Source organism: Pholis gunnellus (genome assembly GCF_910591455.1).
Source record: "Pholis gunnellus genome assembly, chromosome: 6".
Taxonomy (NCBI): Eukaryota; Metazoa; Chordata; class Actinopteri; order Perciformes; family Pholidae; genus Pholis; species Pholis gunnellus.
In genome coordinates, this window is record NC_136532.1 from 3,232,588 (window position 1) to 3,256,113 (window position 23,526).

The 23,526-nt window shown below is 43.3% G+C and overlaps 1 protein-coding gene across 1 annotated transcript; it reads right to left on the reverse strand.

The window, feature by feature from the left end:
• On the reverse strand, positions 1–23,423 carry araf (A-Raf proto-oncogene, serine/threonine kinase). The gene is made up of 16 exons (XM_079162073.1): positions 23,404–23,423; positions 21,765–21,979; positions 20,640–20,743; positions 19,623–19,725; positions 19,304–19,458; positions 18,099–18,197; positions 17,281–17,425; positions 17,000–17,027; positions 16,763–16,893; positions 16,396–16,598; positions 14,549–14,725; positions 14,095–14,141; positions 12,149–12,267; positions 11,191–11,322; positions 9,786–9,920; positions 1–5,623 (listed from the first exon to the last, which is right to left on the reverse strand). The coding sequence occupies exons 2-16, from the start codon at positions 21,873–21,875 to the stop codon at positions 5,483–5,485; spliced, it is 1,830 nt and encodes a 609-aa protein (XP_079018199.1). The 5' UTR covers positions 21,876–21,979; positions 23,404–23,423; the 3' UTR covers positions 1–5,482.
• Positions 23,424–23,526: the final 103 nt, after the last annotated feature.

The window sequence follows — 23,526 nt, forward strand, 5'->3', positions numbered from 1 at the left end:
CACAGAAGAATATACCATTTATTGCAAACTGGACACCTCAGAAACTATAAACAAGTATTTCAATTCACCTAGAGATATGAACACACAAACACTACTGTGATGAAACCGCTCTCTCTTCCTCTTCTCTGAAACAAACCCTCTCTGGTTTCCCCTCCAGTATCATGGATGTGTCACAAAGCTGTTCAGGTCCATTTGAATGGGTTAACTCCCAGCAACGGTTCCTCTTTTAGATACCAGATGAACACAAAATGATCCGATATCCTGTCTAACCAGAATAATGAATCCTCCACCACAACACGTCCCTCTGAGAGGTGATGCACTTCTGATATTGATTCACAGGAAACCTGGTCCAACAGAGCATTATGTCATTTTAAAATAAGACATTCTGTCCTCGCTGTTGCTGAACGCTAATAAAAAGCATCTCATTTAGAAAAGGTGGGTTTCTTTCATTCAGCAGCCATAAGGCCATTCAAACACTTACAAGCTACACTGAAATATCACAGGCTCCAGTTGAACTTGTGGCAGCAAAGTATCACAAGGTCCTTTCACAGGATGCTGTCGTAGTGAAAGCCTCCGAACAAACTAAAAGGTTTGATACCTAGTTTGTGCTTAAGATGTCTAAAAGACGAGCCACTACTAATGCACCTGCAGGAGACGTGAGAAGAGATTTGGGGGAGCAGACAGTACCGTTCCTAAAAGAACAGAGCCCGGACACACACACACACACACACACACACACACACACACACACACACACACACACACACACACACACACACACACACACACACACACACACACACACACACACACACACACACACACACACACACACACACACACACACACACACACACACACACACACACACACACACACACACACACACACACACACACACAGAGAGAGAGAGCCCGGACACGACGTGAATGTTGCAGAGAGTGATGTCTCTCTGTTAACATTTATTCGAGAACATCTGCAAAGACATCAATAAATAAGAGAAAGACAGAATCAAAGTCTTTCCCAACCCTGGTTCACTAAACCCTGACCCCCCGCCGGTAAAACCACGACCCCCGATAGAACTGGAATGAGTAAGAGCAGTAAGGGTACCCAGCCCCTATTTTCACAACATTGAAATATAAAGGTTTAAATGTCTGATCTGCTGTCAGTTCATTGATAACTGACACGTACGATATTCAGAGAAGTGAGGCCAGTTCACAGAACACCAAACACCACCCAAACACCACCCTCACAGCTGCTGCTAGTCCATGTACACTCAAGTGTGACACTAAAAACCATATGACTCAGTAGTACACTCAGCAAACACTTCCATGATTACCAATTACACCAGGAAGCAGTGACCTCTATTGATCACATCCTAGAAAAAGTAACAACCACTGTTGAATTAAATAGCAGTTAACCTACATTCATGAAGACAAAAAAAAGCTTGTTAGTCCTAAATCCAGGAAAAAGAGCAGTCACACACACACGAGCTCTGGAAACGTTAACGATGGAGAATAAAATGTGCACGAGCTGTAACGAGCCGATGAAAACCTGAAAGAGTGGAGACGCTCTGAAGAGAGGCTGCTCTGCCTTCACTCTGTAGCCGTTCACACCAAACCAATCAGGCCAACAAGAGGTTTGGATGGGAACAGAGGAACACAGAGTACCATCTAGCTGCTGCTGTGGACCAAGTGGACTGTAATCCTGGACACCAGCACAGGAGAAGGAGCTGCCCATCAGATATGGATTTGTGGCAGGAACCTGTTCTCAACCGGAAAGCAATACAAATCTGACTTCAGTTATGTCAATATTAGAAGAAACCAAAAAACGTAGGCGAGAGAAAAGCGGTCAGGAAGCATAGAACCTTCCACTAGTGTCACAGATCACAGAGGAAGATGAACAGCAGCTGGTCGCTCTGCCAAGTCCACTTGGGATTAGTTTTGTAATCCATGAAAGAAAATAAATTAAAATAAAACTACTCTTTACTCGCTGCGATGAATTGAATCCCATGGTTGGTTTTGTTCTTAACGGGAGCAGTGTTTCATAAAGGACTACATCCTGTTCAACAACCTGAGGGGCACAGCGGTGCCGGCTCCTGACCCCTTCATGACCTGTGCTCATAAAGCAGAGAGCTTCCTGCAGCTGGCCCTTTTTAAACCACACTTAATTGTTACACAAGGCAGCTTGTTATATGCCTTTAATCTGAAGTTACTCTACATCCACTGAAGCAGTATTCACCTGAGCATTGGACGTCGCCTCACATGGAATGAATGGAAGCGTCTGCCTCACTGAGTCCATTCACCATGTACGTCATGAGGGCAACAGCAGCTAGTTACAGGCCCGAGCCAGAGAACACACCGTGAGCAATACGATCGCCAAGTCACGCTTTGTCCTTCCATGCTTCTGCAGAGGTGAAGCAGGGAAAGGAGAGCGGTATACAAACTGACAAGCTCGGACAAGAACACAGTCCGCACGGGGGTTTGGTTGTTCCCTCGCTATCCCAAAGCACCGGCGGCAGGGGAACAGGGAGTTGCCACTCCGTTACAGTGATACAACAGGTTTATCAACGGCCTCCACACATTGACTCAAGTCAATGTTATTTACACAGCGCCTCATCACAACAGAGGTTATCTTATGACACTCCATACAGAGCACGTCTAGACCGTACTCTTCATTACCTAATTATATGAGCGTCCCAAAAACACGCAGCAGGAGGTGAACGTAGAATGTGATTCAGAATCTTAAAACTAAAGCCGTATGCCGTCCATGTACCATCGTTTACACATCTGATGAAGCCTCCTGAACAGCTCTGCCTGCCAAAGAAGACATTTTGAAGTTACCAATGACAGCCAGTCCTCTACAACGGTTGTTTCCAAGAAAAAGACAATTAGACAAGTCTCGCATTACTCATTAGAGTTGATGCTAAACAGACTCAGTCATGCTACTCAACCTGCCAGCTCGCTACATGGACACATGACTGGCAGAACCAAGTGAATGATTTCATTATTCAAATAGTAAGGCTTCATTATGTTTCAAACCAAAAGCCTGCCCACTCATCTAGAGCGTCTGAAACTCTGACACCGGATTCTGGGGAAGTCAGACAATTTATTATAATTTCCTGAAAACAGAAAATCCACCATCATGCCCACCTCCACATACAGTCTAGTTCATTTGAAGCATACTGAAGGACTCACTTCTCACAGTGCCTCCGGACTGGAGTAACTCATTTGACCAAGTTACTCTCCGTGTTCCTGCATCCACAGCTGCTACAGTACTAGATGAATGTGTACGTGTGAGCATGGAACTGTGAACTATCACTCAGTGGCTAATCCACAGTGTAGAGTTTGACAGCAGGAAGAATACACTTCAAAGACCAGACTGCTGCTGAGCTGTGTGCCGAGGGAACAGTCCCCGTCTGTCTCGTCTCTGAGCTGTAGAAATGAAGTGAACAGAAAACACACTATGTAGCAGCAACACAACTAACCATTTACATTAAGACTACAACTCACTATGGGCTGTCAATTCCATGTGTGTGTGTGTGTGTGTGTGTGTGTGTGTGTGTGTGTGTGTGTGTGTGTGTGTGTGTGTGTGTGTGTGTGTGTGTAGGGGTGTGTGTGTGTGTGTGTGTGTGTGTGTGTAAAAGCCATCTCATCCGCAACCCTGTGATCTGGAGCCTGATGACGTTCTGGTAAAAGTCTAGAAAGGAATGAGTGGAACACAAAGCTCTGGGAGTACCTTGCCGTTGACCAACACAGTGAGAGGGTTTTACACCAGATTGAAATGTTTGAATGCAGTTAAAGTAGTTGCTGTAGATTGAGCAGTACTCTGCTACCGGTCTATTGAGAGCCCTTAACCTGAAGCATCTTAATACAGTATATACATGTTTCTTATCTGCATCAGAATGGATTGTTAATCTTCTGCTGGATGTTAGTGGCCTGTGATGTACTACGGGGGTTTTCTCTGAACTGGCAAAAATAAAATACTTGGGGAAAAATCTTGAAATCTTGTATTTTGGAATCACAATGACAAGTTAAATTATCAGACAAACCCTTGTGTGTACATTGCCAAAACATTTGTCCCGACAATGCAATCCTGTATTCAGTGTGAACGTATTACAACAAGCTGAAAGACACCCGGTGGGGTAAGGGAAATAACATTACAAGGAGCTTTTAGATACTTTCAAACAATGAGTGAACCGGATCAATGTGGCCCGTTGTTCTGCTTCCAATCTATCAGGTTGAAGACTGAGGGGGACAGATATGCTTTGTGATTCACTTCACCTCTGATAGAATAGAACAAAAAACATTTGATTTTGAACGACAGCTACTTCTGCCGGGCCCTGCTGGGTTATTAACTGTTCAACTTCTACATGTCAAGTGCTCTTTTGGAGTCTAACTCTCTTTAGTCCATTGCAACGTCAATGGGAACTCTGGTCGTACGTCTATCCAAATTAGAAGTTATTCTGAGGCTTTAACCGCTTCGTGGAAGAAACTGTCATTTCATTTGCAGCAATGTGCTACTTGTATTTTTCCAGCGCGTCACTGCCACACAGCATGTGCAGAGGGCTGTACCCAATGGCTTTTTAAAAGAAATCACATTCAATGATTACAACTCGTCAGTGGCTGCCTCCCTTTTCTGTGCAAACAGTTTAGAATTTCCTAAATATTTTTCAATAATTTTGGACTTTTGGAAACAATCCGACGAAGACATTACTGGAATCAGATTGTAACGAGCAACGTCAACGTTATGACTGCAGCCTCCAACTACTCGATGCAGAGCAGCTTTCACTAAGGTAACACGGGAACTCTAATGTTGATGTGTGGTACTTCAAATAAAACTAATTAGAGCTGTGAAATAGTTGCAGATGCAGAGAAGAGTGGAGGTTCCCATCCAGACTAAATGTCCCATCTTCTACTAAACACTCGCAGACAGCTTTCAAATCACGAGCTTCACATCTGAGCTCTCCCGTCACACCGACTGGAAGGGGCTCATGACGAGCGAGCGTTTGAAATATGTAAGCTGATCAGGTGACCTGAACCAGCAGCTCCAGCATTATGGCTGTTGAATAGATTTAAATATTTTGGCTATGATTACAGTGCTCCTCAAAAGGACTGAGACTATTTTACTACTGAAAATGAGCGACACAGTTTTGCAGGGTATGTGCAAAACATCCGTTTTAACCTTTTCCTCAAAACAACTGAAAATACCTCCTAGCAGGTCAGAGTACGTAATGATCAAAGGCATTTTAACATCCTTCTAGAAACAGTAGACAATTATTTCACCTACTGAGCAGATCTTTGTCTCTATGATTCACTATCAGACTAAATGTGGTACAGTTATTTCTACAGTTACTGAGTGCTGCAGGGAGTGAGTGGGGTCGTGGTCTGCCAGGACAGTGGGCCTGTGGCCCCTCTGTGGCACGGGAATGCTGCGGGCTTCTTTTCAGGGAGACGACCTCTCTGCCCCTGCTGAGGGGAGCCTAGAGGGGCATCAGCCTGGTGGTGTGGAACAGAAGGGGGTTCAGGTCCTCAGCGTGGACGGCCCGATGGAGCGACGGCTCCGAGCGACTCCGCTCGATTTTTGGCAGCAGGTCTTGAACCTGCTCAATGGACACAAGGATCTGATGAAGGAAAACCAAATGTAAGGCAGGATTAGTTAGGAGGAGAACAATGACATTTAGGAATATTTGAAAGAAAACGTGGTTCCACTGCTACTTCAGTTTATAATAGATGAGAATACGGGTGCTAATTTCATGAGATAGCTTCTAGAACATAAACTGTGAACTGATAATGTAATAATCTAAATGTAATAATAGCTCAATCAGAATCACAATCAGCTTTATTGGCCATGTGTGTGTGTGTGCGCGTACATGGAATTTGACTCCGGTTACACATTACTCTCATCGTACATACACACACATGAAATATATACAATAAACAAGAGAAATATAAAAACAAGGACATTAAAGACAACAAGTAGAACAGAGAAACTAAGCATAAACATTTAACATTTAAGTACTATGTACAGTATAAATATATATCTAAGAATATATGAGTATAAAGAACAACAGAATGGACAATGGATTTGGGATATTAGTGCAGAAGGTGATAATAGTAGTACAAATGAAGATGCAATATGTCTGTTTTACTTGTTCATCAGTGACGGCCAGTGGAGAGAAGCTGTTCCTGAGTCTGGTGGTTTTGGCGTACAGAGCTCTGTAGCTCCTCCCAGAGGGGAGGAGTTGAACAGCTTGTGTCCAGGGTGTGAAGGGTCTGCAGTGATCTTTCAGCCCGTTTCCTGACTCTGGAGGTGAACAAGTCCAGGATGGAGGGCAGGCTGAAACCGATGATCCTCTCTGCAGACCTGACAATCCGGTGTAGTCTGTTTCTGTCCTGTTTGGTGGCCGATCCAAACCGCACAGTGATGGAGGAGCAGAGAACAGGCTGGATGATGGTGGAGTAAAACAGGATCAGCAGCTCCTGAGGCAGGTTGAACTTCCTGAGCTGGTGCAGGAAGTTCAACCTCTGCTGGGCCTTTTTCCTGATGGTGTCGATGTTGGGGGCCCACTTCAGGTCCTGGGAGATTGTGGATCCCAGAAACCTGGAGGTCTCCACAGCAGACACAGTGTTGAGTATAGTGAGGGGGGGGGCAGTGTTGGGGGGCTCCTCCTGAGGTCCACTGTCATCTCCACAGTTTTGAGCTTGTTCAGCTCCAGGTTGTTCTGACCACATCAGAGGACCAGCTGTTCAACCTCCCGTCTGTACCCAGACTCATCACCGTCTCTGATGAGGCCGATGACCGCTGTGTCATCTGTGAACTTCAGGAGTCTAACAGACGGATCCTCTGAGGTGCAGTCGTTGGTGTAGAGGGAGAAGAGCAGTGGGGAGAGCACACAACCCTGAGGGGTCCAGTGCTGATAGTCCGGGTGCTGGATGTGAACTTTCCCAGCCTCACCTGCTGCGTGGAGGTGGAGGCCAGCACAGTGAGCTGGGAGAGTTTGGGTTGGAGTATTTCCGGGATGATGGTGTTGAACGCTGAGCTGAAGTCCACAAACAGAACCCTTGCATATGTCGCTGGGGAGTCGAGGTGTCGCAGCAAGTGGCGCAGGCCCATGTTGACTGCATCATCCACCGACCGGTTTGCAGGTAGGCAAACTACAGGGGGTCCAGCAGGGGCCCTGTGATGTCCTTCAGATGGGTCAACACCAGTTTCTCAAAGGATTTCATGACCACAGACGTCAGGGCGACGGGCCTGTAGTCATTTAATCCTGTGATGGAGGATTTCTTGGGGACAGGGATGATCGTGGAGCGTTTGAAGCATGAGGGGACTTCACACAGCTCCAGTGATCGGTTGAAGATCTGCGTGAAGATGGAGGCCAGCTGGTCAACACAGACTTTCAGGCAGGAGGGTGACACACCGTCTGGGCCCGGAGCCTTCCTGATCTTCTGTCTGTGAAAGAGCCGACCCACATCCTCCTCACAGATCCTCAATGCCGGTTGGGAGAGGTGAGGAGGAGGCAGGGGGTGTAGATGGTTGTTTGATGATGATGGGGCAGGTGGGGGGTGTGAGGGTGGGCTTATCAAACCTGCAGTTCACATTCAGGTGATTCGGGTGGTCTCCTGTAGTTGGTGAGTATACTTCCAGGCCTCTCCACACTGACGAGGGGCCGTTGACTGAAATTATTTTTTTTAAAGCTTTTCAGTGTAGCTCCTCTTTGCTCTCTTGATCTCCCTCATCAGTGTGTTCCTGTTCTGGTTGTACAGGATCCTGTCCCCACTTCTGTAGGCCTGCTCCTTAGCCCGACGAAGCTGCCTGAGTTTTTCAGTGAACCAGGTTTATTGTTGTATGTGCAGAAGGTTTTAGTCGGCACACACATGTTCACAAAAACTGAAGTATGATGTCACAGTGTCAATGAGCTCATCAGGTCTGTAGCAGCAGCCTCAAAACCACTCCAATCAGTGCAGACAAAGCAGGACTGTAGCTCCAGCTTTGCCTTGTTGGTCCATCTCCACAGTCTTCACCACAGGCTTTGCAGATTTTAGCTTCTGCCTGTAGGTCAGGAGAAGATGAACCAGACAATGATCAGAGAGTCCCAAAGCTGCACGGGGGACTGAGCAAAATGCGTCCTTTATTACAGTGTAGCAGTGGTCCAGTGTGTTTTTGTCACACTTAATAGCAGTCTGTATTTAGGCAGTTCTTTGCTGAGGTTTGCTGTTAAAGTCCCCAAGAACAATGAGCAGGGAGTCAGAGTGTTTGTGCTCCATGTTGGTGATCTGCTCTGCAGGTGTTGGAGCACCTCACTCACACAGGCCTGAGGATGTAGACACCGACCAGAATGAATGAGGGAAACTCTATGAAAAGTGTTTCCAAGTGAGGGCGGCATGATTCATTCAACACTGTGACATCTGTACACCAACCTTCGTTAATTTAGAAGCAGATTCCGCCTCCCCTCGTTTTCCCTGTCAGTACCGTCATGCGGTCCGCTCGGAGGATTTGGAAGTCCGGCAGATATAGTGCACTCGCGCTGTCTGGGATGTGCTCACCGAGCCAGGTTTCAGTGAAGCACAGGGCGGCGGATCTGCTGAAGTCAGTGTTTGCTCTGTTGAGGAGCAGCAGCTCATCCATCTTGTTTGCCAGAGAGCGGACGTTCGCCAGGTGGATTGACGGGAGCGCAGTTCGGAATCCCCGCTGATGCAGTTTAACGAGCGCTCCCGCTCGCTTCCCCCATCGGCGTCTCCGGTAAATTCCGAGCAGAGCCGCTGCTCCTCTAACTAAAAGCTCTGTAAAGCTTTCCGGTTCGATGAAAAACGGTGAAAAAGTTTGACCAGTAAATTGACGGATGTTTAACAGTTCCTCTCTGCTGAATGTGATCAGAGAGGAGAGCTGGAAACGAGACAAACAAACAAAAACAGAGAGAGCAGTACCGAGGCTGCCATCTGCCGCGCCAGCTTGTTTAATGTTAGATAGATAATTATTACATTATAAAGTTGAATAATGTAACAAATTTAGCAAATAGTGTAATGCTAATAATAGTAATTTAAGAAAAGAGTACTCTCCTTGTCATTTTAAAGCAGAATAATCGTTCTATTTTTACATGGCACAAGTGGAGTCCTTAGTATAAAACAACTCAAGTCTCCTGAATGTGTGTCACAGTTCATGATATCCAATGACCTGGACAAAAGAGAACTCAGCAAGAAGTCAACTAGACAAGTGAGCCCTGTTGAGCAGTTGCGAGCACGTAGGGAGCGTGAGGCAAGTGCTAGTCAGATACTGTTCTGTGTGCCTGCATCACACGCGCACACAGGGCATTTATGTGCGTGCGTGTTTAATTAAACCCTGTGTTAAAGTAACTGGAAGAATTATGTAAGGAGCAATTATTTCACATGCGAAGAATCACCCAGCATTGTAAACTCAGCATCATCTCTGCAAAGGTCCTCTTTCGTCAGGTCACTATATATATATCTTGTAGTCATGAATTTTGTCACACATTGAAGATTTGATCAATTTGGAACTGAGTGATGAAAATGTCCCCTAGAGCATGAAGGACTCCACTTTCATTTGAACTAGAAGAGTTCCGATACGTAAAGAAGACGAGGAGAGAACTGCATCTAAATGTTATTCCACTATGTGCTACATTCAGGGCATTGTTGCACTTTTTTTGGTTTAGATTATAACGTAATCATTTTCTCAAAATATAATAACTTATTATACTCTGTACAGAACTGTTATTACATTATGCTCTCGTGGTTTCTTAACTGATGGGAAGCCATTACACGACTCACCTGTGGAAACAGAGGCCTCTCGTCTCGTTTGAACTTCAGACAGTCAATGATGAGCCTTTTCATTGACTTGGGTGAGGTACTATACATCTTACTGAGGTCTGGAGACAAGTAACCGCGTCCGACCATGAAGATTATCTGAGAAAAACATCAAAGAGGAAACTGTTAGTTCAATCTGAGAGTGCTATTCATGCTCGTGACATAAACCTAAGCTACATACATACATGACTATTATTATATCTGATCAGCATGCATGGGAATAAATTACAATACAATAGGACTAACGCCAAATGTTGCTATGCTGTTAGCTCTGTTATTTAGCCAAGCAGGACTGCTAGCAGCTAACGCTAACCAGCGTTAACTCTCCTCTAGCTGATTTCTACGGATTTGTGGTTCACAGTGTTGCATTTTTAGGGATTGGCGAGCGGGCGAGCATTACTGTCAAGTCCTGCTCCATCTGTTGGTCACTTAGTGAACACTTTGGTCTACACTGCACGAGCAATTTGGAGTGTCTTACCGAAGAACACATGGACTAGATGGGATGGAATTGCCGATCCTCTGACTGAAGGACGACCGTGCTCTACCACTGAGCCACAGTCGCCCTTAAAGACCAGTTAAAGACGAGATGCCTCAAAAACTACACATGACCAAATTACCATGGCATTTGCTGTAGATAGTGATGAAGCATGGAAGATGAAAATAAAGATGAAACAAAGAGTAAATCAACAGAAAAAGAATGGATAATGAATCGTTTCAGCATTTCTTTAAAGTAAAAATGCCAAATATTCACTTGTTCTCCCTCTTCCATTGGGATGATTTGCTGCTTTTCTGTTTTTTGCAGTTGAAAGATGATACCTTGGGCTTTGTGTCAACTTTTGGACCTTTTGTATATTAAACAATTAGATTAACCGAGAATATAATCTTCAGGTGGTGGGTGAGATTTTTGCTTCTGTGCCACCTTCGTGCCCACCTCTCCTTTTTTCATCCTTTAAACAAATTGCTTTCCGGTGTGCAATAGAAATGACAACCGCGTGGCAAACTGCATCACATGCTAAGTCTATAGCAACTCATGGCTATAGACATTTAGTGTCTGGTTGTTTGTTAGCAGTAGGCATGTAACCCACACACACACTACAGCTTACAACCGTACCTCAGTAGACTATGGTAATATTTCACCGCCAGCTGCTCCACATGATTGGAAAGTTAAGTGTATTCTCATCATCGCTACATCCTGTGCTTGGCCCAATACAATTGTGATTGGTTTAAAAAAAAAAAAAATACAAAGACGCCAGAGCGACCTTTCCTGAAAGCAGAATGATAATGTGGGGATCCAGACCTCTCCCTGTGAGCTCTTTTGCTCTGCCAGACTAGTGCTGTGTAAACCCAAAGAGGAGTAGAGTCATGTAACCTGGTCTCTGTTGTTGATATTGGAGTAAGGCAGAGTCCCTGACATCAGCTCAAACAGCACTACTCCGTAGCCGTACACATCGGACTGGAACGTGTATGGGTTGCTGTCCTGCATTCGGATCACTTCAGGAGCCTCAGGGAAAACGAGCAAAAGACCAAAGGTAAGCCTTTCATTTGTGTCATGACATGATGAATTAAACATTCATTTAGCTGTTATGTCTTAAATAAATATATTGTATCTCTGCAAACATAAAGTACTCCTTTTCACATAAGATGACAATATAACGATAATCACCCAAATACACGTAAAAAAACTGGTTTAAGTTTCAATCATATCATGATTGAGAATTTTTTGTTTGTTATTACGTCATCACCCAACGACATAATGTACGGTACATTGTGGAGGGACATAAAGAAGAGATAAAAAGCCCAAAACAAATACAAATTGTTGATATAAATGGACTTTTGTTATTGTCAGTTATTTAATGTCATAACTCAAGTGAGCCAATGAAATCATGTGCCACAGCCAAGCAAAGAATGTTACTCTAATGTGTACCTTTAAAGAGGTAAAAGATTGAGCGCGGACCAAACGGTCGAACACAAATATGCCACCATTGTAGAATAATACAAAAAGCAGACTTACTAATGCTGAAGTTGCTAAATCCAAATAAAAGACAAGTTTTATATTTATCAACACTAAGGTGGCCAAGTATGGCCGATTGATGAAAGAATGAATTATGTTTACAAGAAAGAAAGAAAGAAAAGGGGAAATGACCAGGCTGGTCTGGCAAAAGCTTTTCATTAATATTGAAGTTGAGTTCAACACTCTGTGCTTCAAATGTTTGGTTGTCTAATGGCTCCAAATAGATTTGTTAATATCATAGTTTTGTAGTTATCACAGTCATTTTAGTGGACGTCCCTCCGTCAAATCAAAAGAATGAAAAAGGTTGGAGGCTTACCATCCACAGAATGGATCCACTGGGCTGTTCTACCTGCTGAGAGCCGCTCCACCGAGACTTCACCGTGGCCAAGCCAAAGTCTCCGATCTTCACAGTCCAGCCCTCATGGAGAAATATATCTAGCAACAAAGCTCAGGAAACATTACTACAAAAATCTGATGTACATATTGTGAGGAATTTAAGTTTAAAAGCATTGCTAGTATGTTTAATAGCACCCCTAGTGGTGAATAGTATATGTTACAGTACATTTACTTATAGAAGTTTTAAACCAAAAAGCAGAGTCATTAAATGTATTGAACACTAAGTACAGTCATTGGATGTATTGAACGATGAAGGAGATTAGATGAAGTGAGAGGAGAGTGAGGGTTTTGCAGGGGAGACGATGATATATGGTAATAGAAGAGCCAGCAGAGACGCCGCCTTCAGGAAGGAAACAGGAAATGGTCAAGCAAAGAAATGCTGGCTTCAGAGGAGGCTGGACCATCGGGTCAAAGGCCAGGAGGAGCTGATTGGATTTCAGCCAATCACTGAGCTGATACAGGACATGACAGAGACACTCAGAACTCAAAAGACTGGATCTCCGGACATCTTCAGACTCTCTGCGGGCCATCGGCCAGACACACCAGTGTGCCGGGTGGCCCGGATTGGACCTCTGCTCCATGGAATATTATGTTCTTAATAGTGTGATTCGGTGTGTAAATGTTTTCGCTTTTGTTAGTATATTAAATACCTTTTGATTTAAACTTCAACCAGCTGATTTCGGCCCTGCTTGCTAACAGACGAAGGAGACCAGAGGAGGAGGGTCTTTCCCTTTGTCTGAGAAGTTTGAGATGTTACCACAAACCAGCAAAGAAAGTGAGAGCTGTTGAAACTACCGATTGAAAACAATCCATTTTAGTTCTTGGGGTTTAGCGCTTTTAAAACCAGGTTGATATTTGGGAACGTTCAGCACTGCAGCGATGAGATGGTTTCACCGCTGCGTCACCACGCTCAGCCATCAGCGACGGTCTCTTGGTACAGATGGCTCAACTATGTGAAGCAGATCAGTACACCTGCCAGTATGACTTGGCATACAAAAGCAGACTTGACAGCGTTTTGAAATTATTTAGAGAACAATTACAAAAACACCGTTGACATGTGCTTTTTGTACACCAGCAGCTCCTCACAGCTCCAAACATTTGGGGTAAATTTCCTAAATATTATTTGGATAAATTGATCACATATTGGGAATCTAAATGCTTTCTTTCTCACCTGAAGAATCATTTAAACTTAAAAACAAAGCGGGCGATGCTCAGCAAAGTAATCACACTTCTAAAACGGAAGTAAGATTACAAAATGACGGAATGTGAAAGTGCCCGAGTTAGAATAGTCACCAAGGAGAAGGTGAAGGTGAATACATCTAGAATTACATTAGCCTGAAACTCAAATTGCAGAGTCATAGGTCAGGGTTTTCAAACTGAAAATGTCTTCAAAGTGATGAAAAACACAATCCATTAGAGGGAAAGCTTCGGCTCAGATAACAGCAGACTAATAGTACACGACTCCTTCAACAGGTCAGAAAGAGAAAATTATAAGTACGAGAAGAAATGGATGAATGCAGCAAGTTCTCATAAATCACTTGTTCAAGCCACTTATGAACAAACCTGTTCCTGCATGAGGCCCATTGTTTTACACTGTTCACCCACACAGGTGCTAACACCCTTTCACATCCAAGTCATTGCTTCATTTCAAAGCCAACGTACCACAGAGTACAGAAGAAATAAACATAATGAATATATTACCGCCCCAATACTTTGACACGTCTGCCTCTTTAACATTATGATTTTGAAAAGTTTGCTAGCTTACAGAACATGTTGTTCAAATGTGCCATTGTGATTGGTTGAGTTCTAGGTGATCTAAGCACAAACAGCTACATTGTTAAATACCACTTGACAAGAAAAGGATACTGTTTGATTTCAGGTCTCGATGAATTATGTTCTTCGCATGAAGATAACTGAAAAGGAAAAGAACACCACTGATTTCATCTGTATGAGGTTATTAATACGTTTTGACAAGACTCCATGTATTGCATCCTGCACAATATTAAGCCATTAGCTTTCTCAGAGGTTCTCATACAGTATTAACAGCCTTCCCTTTTACCAGTCCTGCACTATGACTGACACTATCAAATCAGACCAGAGCTGAAACATACTAAACAACATTTAAACAAATTCAATCCCATTAGGAAGGTTTATGAAAAGTGAAAATGATGCATCTCATGGAATCATTTCTCTCTACCAAACTAACTTCCATTAAACACAAAGTACACAACGTTGTGTACCGGAAAGAAAACACAGCATCTAATTGACACTTGATGTGTAGTGATGAAGTGGTAAAATGGAATCTAGCAGCAGGTCTTACTCCATGCCCTGTGCTGTTTGTCTGGCCACGTCAATGCGCCGCATCGTGTCAAACTTGGTTTCTGTGACGTGCAGATGGCGGTACAAGCTGCTGCCTTCACACCACTGTGTGATGATGGCAAAGTTGGGCTTCGTCATATAGCCCATGAACAGCAGGATGTTGACGTGGCGGGTCTTCCTGCAGGGAACAGAAACCACAATAATGTTAGACATTGCACCGTCTCATCCATGATCAGATGAACTCATTTCATTAAGATACAGTTATTGAATTCATATATTTGAGAGTTAGATATAACAACCAAATAAACCGGCTTATTTGGTTGTTATTATAATGTCCCTCAAAATAGGTTAAAAGCCTATTTCTTTTGCTGGGCTACAGTAAATGGGGCCATAAACACACAATGAAGTCGGTCCCTGGCCAGTTTATTGATGAGGTCACACCATTGGTCGGTGGCCATGCTCTCTCAAAAGGAATATTTTGGAAACAGTCATGTACAACCACGAAAACGTATGAAGAGAAAGTGGAACGAACACACTGATCATTTCCCCCCAAATTAACAGTTTGAAGTAACCAGATCCTGTAAAAAGCATTACATTCTGCGCTCCTCAGCGCAACTAGAAAGTCATGATTGACTCGCCTGAGACCAACAGTCACCTGACAAAAACGTGTGTAACTTCGACTGAACAGAGCAGAGAGGAGAGGTTGTAAAAATAAAAAAGAATTCAATGAATATAGCACGTAGAACAAATATTGCAGACCCCTAAAGAAAATTGCAGAAGAAAATTTAAAGGATAAATTTGGTATTTTTCAACCTGGACACTATTTTTGTCTAAGTGACTAATGGGGACAACAATTTGTGAAAGCGGTCCAGTATTGAGCGAGAATCCGTTGTAATGCTATCGGGGCGAGCAGCAACCTTCTTTACGGCCACTCAAAGGGCTGCTGCTGCTGCTGCTGCTGCTGCTGCTGCTGCTGCTGCTAATGCTGCTGCTGCTGCTGCTGCTGCTAATGCTGCTGCTGCTGCTGCTGCTGCTAATGCTGCTGCTAATGCTGCTGCTGCTGCTGCTGCTGCTAATGCTGCTGCTGCTGCTGCTGCTAATGCTGCTGCTAATGCTGCTGCTGCTGCTGCTGCTGCTGCTGCTGCTGCTGCTGCTGCTGCTGCTGCTAATGCTGCTGCTGCTGCTGCTGCTGCTGCTGCTAATGCTGCTGCTAATGCTGCTGCTGCTGCTGCTGCTGCTGCTGCTGACTGTCAGATTGTTCTTAGAAGTGGAAATGTGATGCGAGTGCACTGGACTTGTTGTTGCCAGTTATTCAGATTTCACAAAAAGATTTGACCTTTTTCGGGACGTGGACACAAATACAACTAGACAGGATAAAGTGAAACGTTAAAGAAAAGGTTTCATTTAGAGTTATTTAATAAAATAATGAATATATTACTTTTCCAATATTTTGACTGTTACATGTCTGTAACTTCCGGTTACCCATTGACGCCGATTGCCCTCACAGCTACAACATCCTCCATCAATACTGGACCATTTAGTCACAAAAGCATAGGAAATAGGGTCCAGGTGGAAAAACACCAAAGTGAGCCTTCAATATCCAGGAGTACACCATATAGACACTACCACTCACTATCTGTGGCCACAATTTAACACACTGACCAGACAAGGTCAAACCATATACTAGTCTTAATTAAACAGATTTGTACTAATCACAAAGCTTTCATAAGTGAAAGCCCATTGATGAATATATATTTATCTAAAGAAAATGTTTTAATGTTGTCGTCAGTGCCCTTTGTCAAATAAGTAAGACTTCAGGTTATGTAGAAAACAGACAGCACTTCTCACCGTAAGACCTGCATTTCGTTTTTGAAGGCCTGCAGCTGTTCAGGGGTTGGCTCGGTGACTTTAAGGATCTTGATCGCCACGTCTCCGTGCCACTTGCCCTTGAAGACCGTTCCAAAGGAGCCAGCACCTATTCTCTTCTGAATGGTGACTTCTCGAGAGTGGACCTCCCAGTAGTAACTCGAGTCTCTGTAGCCCCCTCGGTGCTGAAACATCCCGTAGAGTGAATGTTTTGAACTACTACCTCACAGCATAAGTAAATGCCTTTGAGATTTTTGCACAACCATTTTGTGAATAGCACTTCAATTGTTTTGCAGTTACTACTAACTCTCCATACCCCGTCTGAAGGATGCGGTCAAAGACTACGTACCACTTTCTTTTTGTCGTCGGACGAGGAAGGCTTGCGCTCCTTGTGCTCTGAGGGAGACTTTGGCGGTCTCCTGCCCGGAGAGCCGAGGGAAGACGGTGGGCTGGTGGAGGGTTTTGGTGAGGGTTCAGGACCTGCAGGGACGAGAGAGTACTTTTAAAAAAAAGGACAATAACACCACATGTAAAATCACAAATGAATACAAATTTAAATATATAAATAAATACAAAAGTCACATACCCATTGTGTTGTTGAATTTTAGTGCTTCCTAAAAAGGAGGAGATACCCTGGATTTTAAATTCACGTATGATTTTTAACACACAGGTAAGTAAAAGGTGTTGAGGTCAGCGGTTTGAGGACTTTATATGGACCAACATTTTTAAGCACTGGAGCTTGATAATATCATATAAAATGATATCAAAAAGCAGGCAATCGTTGTTATACATTGAACAAGTAGATGCAATCGGATCCTCTCAACAAGAGCAAGAAATCAAAACACGGGCCAAGCAGCCAGCACTGACCTCTATAATGCTGGCACCAGCTGCGCCCACTGTGCTGACCATATGAACGTTGGGAGTGGAGGTGGAGCGATGCCGCTGTAGAGACTGGCCATCTCCACTCGGCATGGGGAAGCGAAAAGCTGAGGTCGGGGACAGGAGGTCCATCCTGAGTGATCAAGTAAAATAGACACAATATATATATATATATATATATATATGAATATCAGCTTCACAGACTAGGACTATAGTGTCCCCTAAAGCTTAGTTTGTACTCGCCGTAGTGAAGCCAGCACCAGAAAATGACACAATCATGAGTGGTTGCGGCGCTTGGTCGTGCATCTCTGAATTTGTGTGTCTTGGCGTGCGATCATGTGACACAAATAGTTCCCTGATAAAAGCACTATCTACATGTCTTGGGATTATACAAAGAAGGCCGATTCGCTTTTAAATGCTTTATAATTAGGTCTTAAAAATCTACATTTGAGTAAATATTTTAGATATTCAAGCTTTAAAATGCCTGGAACACTTGACTTCTTTCTTTACAGGGCTCTACAGTAGTCCATGAATAGGAGATACGAGTTTACAGAGAACTACAACCCCTCCTCGGCATTGTGGAGGTTGCTTTATGGCGTTTTTGACAGTCTATGGGTCACACTTGTTGTCTTTTGGCTTTTTCATTTTGTTTGTACGCCCTCTGGTGTTTGGGAGAATAATGCAGCGCACAGCACAGAGTAGAAACGCCTCCGTACACACTCGCCCGTCTGCGGAGGCTCGTGCTACGGCGCCAAGCGAGAGTATAAACTAAGCTTAAATCTACTTTGTTTAGTATAGGCGCTTACCCAGCAGGCTCTGGGGTTAAGGCTAGGTTGCTCTGCGATGGGGAATTTTCTGGCAATAGTATCCGTGGGTACTCATCTGTGCAGGAATGAGTATCAACCCTGGACAAAACATAGGAGAAAAGGGATAGCACAAGAGACATAATGAAACAATGTGTCAGACAAAGGAACACTCATTTACATTAAGGACCTAAAGTTGTTCTTGTAATTACATATCTATATGCAACCCACATAGACTGATCTCTGCCGTTAACCTGTTTATATTTTTATGATCCATACTGTTGACTTGATTTTGGCATTGTACGTAAGTGTTATTGTTATTTTAGACTTTTAAATTTGCACTCTACCCACTTTATTACCACTGCTGCACAGCAACTTCCCTTGAGATGAATAAAGTGTTATCTTATCTGTAATTTATGCTTTTTTAACTGGGCTCCCTGACTCAAAGAGGACACTCAGCCGATAAAAACAGGAACCATCATCTGATGAGCACACCAACTTAGCAATGTGTTGGTTAGGGTTCATTTCTTTCAGAAAAACTTTGACAAAATACATTTATCAACAACATTGGCAAACAGAAACACTGATTATATCTCATAATCTCAGCCCAAAAAAACAAGGACACAAAAATCTATGAGACCAGCTGATATGATAACGATCAACTAGTAATACATGTTGCACTATCATGTTCATCTGTGGATCCTAGTCCTTGGATATGGACGCATGTTCCAGGTCATTCTTGCCTTTAGCCTTTATGTCTGGTCCTAAATACGTTTTTGAGTTTGAGTGTCGACTCTTGACCTCAGAAACTGTTTTGTTAACAGCACGCTGGGGAAGACAGTGACATGAGGTTTAAAGCTCTGGTAAAAGTAAGAATGTGGACTTTGAGTTGAGATTTTTTTCCATATTTTAAAACAGCTTTTTATCAGTTATATGTAAAAAATAAAATTGGGCTTCCCCCTTCCATCCCACCCATGCTATAGAAAGAAACTAGTTAGAAAATAACTCATTCCCTGGTTCGCATCATAAAGACACTGTATAGATTTACACCCACTGATGAACTGAACAGAATCACTGATGAACTGAACAGAATGAACTGAGCTGAATCACTGATGAACTGAACAGAATGAACTGAGCTGAATCACTGATGAACTGAATCACTGATGAACTGAATCACTGCATGATACTGAAGCTCTCCCCCAACTCACCGTTTGGTCACTGTATCCATGTCCACGCACACAGTAGGGACCTTGCTACTGCAGTGCTGGTGGAATTTGTAGCCGCACGTCTGACATCTGAAGCCGTTAAAAAGAAACTTGTGGCAAAAATCACAGTAGGCCAGTTTGAAGAAGGTTTTCCGTACCTGCACGATAAAGAGGCCACAAAAGTTACTTTTACACCAGCAATGTCATTACGAACCCAAATATCAGGTGGAACGCCAACCAGGCCAGTTCCTGATAGGTTGGCATTATGTAAATAAAAAGGTATTTCGCCATAAACATGGAAATGTATTTGCCAGCTACTTACAAAGTTGTGCATGGTGAGGGGAATATCATCCAGGACCTCGACTAAAAGCTCCTCTCCAACCAGAGGAGTGATGTCTGTGTCCCAATCAGTCAGCCTCTTACGACTGGAGAGGCAAAGGCAAAAACACATTCATATACATCATCAGTTTGAAATACCTCAAATTCATTCATTCATTCAAAACCTGAGGCGTCTATTTACACCATTTGTGTTTCTCACAATGAAATGGTGTTTAACTTTAGATTTCTTATGATGTTAGAAAAGAGGGTCTTCATCTATGGTCAGTATCAGACAATACTGCTTGTTCTCGTTTCTCTTGCAATGTGAGATCATGACCATGTTTAATTCTTTTTTGTTATTCTATGACGAAATATAGTTTAACATATGATGTGCAGTGCATTAGACAGACGGAAGCAGTCAGATGATCTAAACCACTTTATTTACAGGTAAGATTGAATGTTAGTGCACCTGAAATGTCACGAATAATCCGCACAGGAACACAGTGTGCACACACCTATGCTGACCTGTGTGGTTATCTGACTGCTGGTGTTTCTTGCCCCGTCTGACTTCTTCATGGATCTGTCACTGCGTTTACAGATGGCCACAATTATCTTGGTAAGTGCAAAGTTACTATTTTGATGAAACTATAAAAAAGTAGATCGAAGAATTTCCCTTTAAAATCACACACACACACACACACACACACACACACACACACACACACACACACACACACACACACACACACACACACACACACACACACACACACACACACACACACACACGGCAGGTAGTAGGTGCTGTATCTTTGAGGATGTATAAATAACTTAAACACACTAAATTAGTTTGCGTCACACCTCATACTATCAACAAACCTTACTGAACAACACACAGATGTTAGAATTCAGCCAATTGTTTGCTGTTGCCTCTTGATCTGTTATGTTGGCGATGAGGAATGCAACCCATTATCCCTACATGGTGTGGGAGGACATTCAGAGGACAATAATGCAATCTTACCCTTCTAGCAGGCGAAATACAGCACAGCAGTCTTGGCTCAGGCCTCTCACTTTGAGCGCTTTATCTAGACTCTCGTACACAGTCTGTCCTTGGCGAACATTCACCTGAGAACAGGAAACAGTATTTGAACAAATGTGACTTTGAAATGACATTCATTGGCCAGGTACACACACAGGTAACAAGGAGGACTATTAGGAGAAGCAGAAATGACAGCTGTAAATTGAGTTCATGTTGACATATAGATTACTCATGTTGTGACAGAACTTTCAGCAGACTAGAACTTCAGTCCAGTGTACACCCGTCACTTTTCCCCCAAAATGTGACGTTCTATTCTGACCACAACAGAGCTCTTATTGACAACATAGTGGGATGACAGTCAACCACAGCTGCTGGCTCCATGGTGATATTACCGCACAATATGTCACAATTATATGTGCATTTCTAACATAGTAATACAAAACAGATTTGGTACATACTGTTGTTGTCTGTTAATTTGATATAAAAAGCACAGCAGGAACACAAAGAGCTCAGCCAGATTCCATAGGCAACCTTTTTTAAACTAGTCGTCTGTGACGTGACAGCAAATGTTGCAAAGCAATCGACTCAAGTTTCACTGAAAGGCGTGAAAGGACATCCAGCAGGCCGAGCTGAGCTCGACACATGGCCTGCTATTTTACAGTAGAGAGATATGGATAGCATGAGGAGCCTATTGTTTCATCCATTATTATAATAATGCACAACCATTTTCACTAAGGTTAATATTTTGCACGTAACAGGATCATTTTGCAATTATTAGTCTGAATATGAACACAAGATATCTACATCTGATAGGGATGATAAGCCGAATAAACGGTGGTGGCAGGCACCATCTGTGAAATCTGACCCCATCTGTGTCCAGCTTACTCATTAACAACCTGGTAAAGATGTCGAATTTTGTGTGATTAATTACACTTACAACCAACAGTGCTGGCGTCATTTTTTTCCCCCAAAGGTGGTAATAGTCAGCCATCACTTATTAATCTTGTTACAGCATACTCGCATTGATGTATTCAGTATGTCAAAATGTGTTTTTTAAATGTTCTGCTGCTTCATTGTTTAAGAGCGGTATAGAGCCAATCATCTCACCACTGTCCTCTGTTTGTTGGGGAGGTAGACTCGGATGGTGCCCCCACCTCGGGGTACATCCTCCGGACTAGTCTCCCCTGAGGAGGAGTAGGAGGAGGAGGTGGAGGACATGATGGGAGGCAGGAGGAGCTGGGACACGGAGCACTGAGACGCCACAACCTCAGGAGAGCTTCATGCACAGTGGAATCCAGAAGAGTTAGCCCTTTCCTAGTTTCCTGCAACAACATGGACATATTTCAGTTTGGACAGAATATCTCCATACATCTATACCTCCAGTGTAAATAAAGTGGATCAGATTGTTGGGGGGGAAAGGGAATTTTGTGGATTGTGGATGTAGATGCCTCTCCTTAGTAATCAACCCTACGAATCCACCATCCACCAAACACTCTTGACACTGTACATGGTTGCAAAAATGAAAACAAACAAGCAAAAGACATACAGCTAAAAAGCACATCCAAACAAGCAACGCTGTAGTCATCCATATAAAAACTGGCATGAAACACGACAAAGAGTTTCAGTAGTTTGTAGTCAACAATACAAATGTAAATTCTATAAATAATATGCAAATGCCAGTGTACACGTAAACACAAGTTATGATGAATAAAGTTGAGCACACTGATTTCTGGCAGATTTTAGTTTGAGACTTTTGAATCATAATGCAAAATCCCGTACATTGAATGAGAATGCATCTCTGCTCTCTCAACAATGCCCTTATTTGCATGGACGGTGGACACATTACGACAGGTACACTAAATGTATCCTGATGAGTTGTGAAAGGTTCACAGTTATCATCCTGTCGATACAAACAGTTGATTGCCTAAATTCTGAATGATCCAGGAGAGGATGCCACCCGGTCTCAACGTCAACGCAGTGCCTGTGGAACTTCGCAGCACAGACGACCGGTGATCACGTTTAACAAAACTAATATGAACTGACCCTACGTAACGTGACACAGTACGTGTCAGGCCGATCTTTAAAAGCAATGCTGAATTGGAGCGCTGAAAGTCAAAGTTGCAAACCAGCGAACTGCTAACGCTAACTACTCGCATGCTAATCCTACCTACCGTTAGCCATTTAGCTTAGCGTGGGATTTGCCTGCGATGCAAAATGACATTTCGAGTTTTGGAAGGCCATGTTTCTCTCGGGCGATAGTTAAACGATTAAAGCAGACTAACAAACAACTTGTAACGGTAGACTGGTAGGAAGTGGGTAAAATGTTACATGATAGCAATATTGCGTTAAGTTAACGCTAACCAAAGTTATCAAATCGTTTGTAAATTCCTTTCATAACGACTTGTACTGTGCGAGCTAACGTTAGCTGGCTAAATGCTGACTGGAGCAGGAGATTATCTGGCTAGCGTGAAGGCAGAGGCTAATTTATCTTACTTTAGTGTGTAGGGCTCTTATGCTACTCCCTGCCAGCTAACGTTAGCCAATTTAGGGGGTTTTACCACCGCGTCAGCTTGTTGGTTACTTCTGATGTCTTCCTAAAGTACACAGCAGGGACTTATTTCATTGACACAAGTAAAACAGCACTTAACAGTTGTTGATATAACGCTAGCTACATCTGTCAGGATAACAGCGAAACCTTCTTCCGTTAGTGTCTTTCGTGCAGTTTGGATAGAAGTTAAACGCTTACCTGTAGCAGCCATCTTGAATTATTTCAAGCTGAAGTCGGATCTGTCAAGAACTTCGGTGAAAGCGGAAAACCTCCGAAATGCTCCTTCTTCATTGGTTGATTCTTAGCTGCGTGAGGAAAAGC